The 2,848-nt window shown below is 63.3% G+C and overlaps 2 protein-coding genes across 2 annotated transcripts; one reads left to right on the top strand and one right to left on the bottom strand.

The window, feature by feature from the left end:
- Window positions 1-71: 71 nt before the first annotated feature.
- Window positions 72-873, bottom strand: PHACADRAFT_202860 (uncharacterized protein; the record flags this gene model as incomplete). The annotated part of the gene is made up of 2 exons (XM_007402985.1): window positions 72-421; window positions 553-873. Coding segments are annotated over 2 exons (671 nt in total), but the record flags the coding sequence as incomplete, so codon positions are not given.
- A 280-nt stretch (window positions 874-1,153) lies between these two features.
- Window positions 1,154-2,840, top strand: PHACADRAFT_189176 (uncharacterized protein; the record flags this gene model as incomplete). The annotated part of the gene is made up of 2 exons (XM_007402984.1): window positions 1,154-1,262; window positions 1,324-2,840. Coding segments are annotated over 2 exons (1,626 nt in total), but the record flags the coding sequence as incomplete, so codon positions are not given.
- Window positions 2,841-2,848: the final 8 nt, after the last annotated feature.

Genomic DNA, 2,848 nt, shown 5'->3' with positions numbered 1-2,848 from the left:
GCGTGCCTCGCCTTTCGCGGTTTGCCGCTTGAATGCTCTTCCGGGATAGGGATCCTGGGCCCTCGACGTACTTGCTGTAGTACGACTGGCGCGTCGTCGGGGACGGCTCGGGCGGGGCGACTCGCTCCTCGCCATCGTCATATGCGAGATGGACACTCGAGGCGTCGGCAGAAGCACGCGGGTCCATGTGGTAACTGCCATTGGGGGAAGGGAAGGATGCGGCGAAGGCGTAGAAAGAGTCGACCTCGGATGGAGGGCGGCTATGTTCACTGCCTGCGCTCGGATAGAGGTGAATCGACGGTGCATAGTACTGGGAAGCCGCTGGAGTCTGAGGGACAGGAGGCGCCGATGGGTAGGCGTAAATTGCAGAAGGGTCGCGCTTTGGAGCGGAGTCGTAAGGATTTGGAAGAGAGGAGTATTCCTAAAGATTGTGAACATTGTCAGCGAGATATTTGGTCAAGCAGAAGCGAGAGGATAAAGTTGAGAGAGATAAGAAGGTTCGAGTGGAAGAGAAAGGGAGAAGAGACTCGCCTGATTGCCTGCAGTCGGGACGATCTCCTCCCTGGAGTTCATAGCGAAGGTGGTGTAGGCCAGAGGATTTGTGCGAGGGTCTGGCGAGAAGGCAGGATCATCCTTGAAGTGGGAGGGGGGAATGGGCCTGGAACGGATAGGGCGTTGGGAGGACATCTGTTGGGAGTGCTGCTGCTGGGAGAGCGGAGGGCCGTAGATGGCCTGCTGCTTTGGCGGGGGCGCAGGCTGGTAGTAGGAAGGATCGAGGTCGGAGGGGTGAAGAGGATGGGCGGCCTGGGCGGCCTGGTGAGGATATGCGGCATAGAAGGTTTGGGCTATGTGAGAATGTTCGTCATGGATCATGGCGCCCTGGTGCTGTGACGGCCGAGAATAGGCATGTTCGGAGGGCTGGCGGTACATGGGTCGTCGCTGGACCGCCCGACGAGGGCGAGGGGGGCGACGACGAGCGGGGGTGGTTGTTACGGGGTGAGAAGAGCAGGCATCAGGCGAGAAGAGACTACCGTGCTTGGGCTACTGCCAAGGGCAGGCCTCATTGTGTTGGGTGACTGCGTGCACGTGACTCTCCACGTGGGCGTGCCAGGCGCGTCTGCAGCGTTTGCCCGCTCTCTGCCCCACGACGCCGATGGACGTGTCCTCGCTCCGGGCAGAGATCAAGTCATGGGAGAGGCTCTTCAAACAGCAGCACGGACGCGACCCGTCCGTCCAGGAGATAAAAGACCTCCCTCACATCGGTCAGTCCTCCCCCGTCTCCCCCTGCCCCCGCTCAACACCGTCCCGCTCCTGCACCCACAGCCGAAAAGTACAAGCTCTACAAGAGGCTGTCCAAGCAACCCCAGCCAGCCACCGGCTCCGACTACACACGAGATCAGCCACGTCCTTCCACGTCATCGGCTCTCCAGTCCACCGCCAGGTCCAAGCCACGTCCGGTCAAGGTCGACCCGCCTGCCGCCACGTCCAATCCCTTCTCGCCAGTCAAGAACAGGAACGCCAGGCAACGCGCCTTCTCCCCTGACCCTAGCGCACAGCCCATCCCCTCTCTCCTCGCGTCAGTCCCACGCCCAAACCCGTTCAAGACTCCCACAAAGCCCAAACCGCCCCGTGGTGAGCCACGGCGAGCCCCCGAGCCGCCCATACAAGAACTCGACGAGGATCCCTTTCCGCTTATCGTCCAGCCCAACAAGGCCACCTCGCCCCAGGCCACCTCTCCTCCGCCACCTCATCATACGCCGCAGCGCAACCCGTCTGCTTCCTTTACGAATGCCACCGAACATCCCCCGTCCGCAGCCTCTTCGTCCAACGATGCCATCCTCGCGCACGGCAAGAACGCGGTCACACGCGCACGCAAGCGCCTCCGTGGCGAGCTCGTCTCGCCCTCGCCCGTCAAGGAGAAGCGGCCCCGCGTCGCGGACACGCTGCCCGTCCAGCCCGCGCTCCGTTTCGACGACGCAGACCCGAGCGACGACGGCGATGACGACGGGCCCGTCCGGCGCGGAGAGGCCGTCATCGAGGACACGCCTGCCAAGCCCCTCGCGGGGAAGAAGCCCTTCAAGGTTCTCTTCGACGAAGCGGCCCTTCCGGCTGCTCAGCCGGTCTCCAAGGGCGCGGCACACACGAAAGAACAAGGCCTGACGAGGTCAAAGTCGGCGAACGCGAAGGGCCTTTTCGGGTTCGGATTCTCTGCAGGTAAGGAGGGCGGCCTGAAGAGGACCAGGTCAAGGGCGCTCTCGCCGCTCTCGGAGCACTCGGACGACGGGATGGACTGGGACGCCTCGGCTTCGACAAAAGGTCCTTCCGCGAAACTCAGAGCACCTGATTTTTCACCCTCTGTCTCTGCCAAGTCCGGCGCGGCGCCGAAGCCCGTGAAGAATGGTGTGAAGATACCCACAGCTATGCTACCGGGCAAAGACGACCTCTGGTCTGTGAGCACCTCTGACAACGCCACGTCCGCTTCCACCAGGTCCGAAGCGCGCCCGAACTCTCCCTCCTCGGAACGGCAGTCGCGGGCGACGCCGAAACAAGCCCTGTCTGCGCTCCCGCTGCTCCCCCCTTCGCCACCACAGGACCCGCAGCAGCCAAAGTACATGGACAAGGGCAAGGGCCGGGCGCTCGCGCGGAAGAAGAGCAAGATGCTGGGCGGTGACGACGAGGAGGACTCGGAAGACGAGCCGGGCGGGGCCGACCTCAAAGTCAAAGAGCTTCCGTGGCGGTGGCACCGGCACCGAAGCCAGGGTCAGGCGGACACTCTGCCGCGCGAGGGCCCTGAGCCTGAGCCGGACTCTGAGCCGGACTTTGAGCAACCTCTAATCCGTGTGCGTGC

Source organism: Phanerochaete carnosa, assembly GCF_000300595.1.
Source record: "Phanerochaete carnosa HHB-10118-sp unplaced genomic scaffold PHACAscaffold_625, whole genome shotgun sequence".
NCBI classification, from domain to species: Eukaryota; Fungi; Basidiomycota; class Agaricomycetes; order Polyporales; family Phanerochaetaceae; genus Phanerochaete; species Phanerochaete carnosa.
Note: the sequence above shows the minus strand (reverse complement) of the source record. Positions and strands in the feature narration are given on the sequence as shown.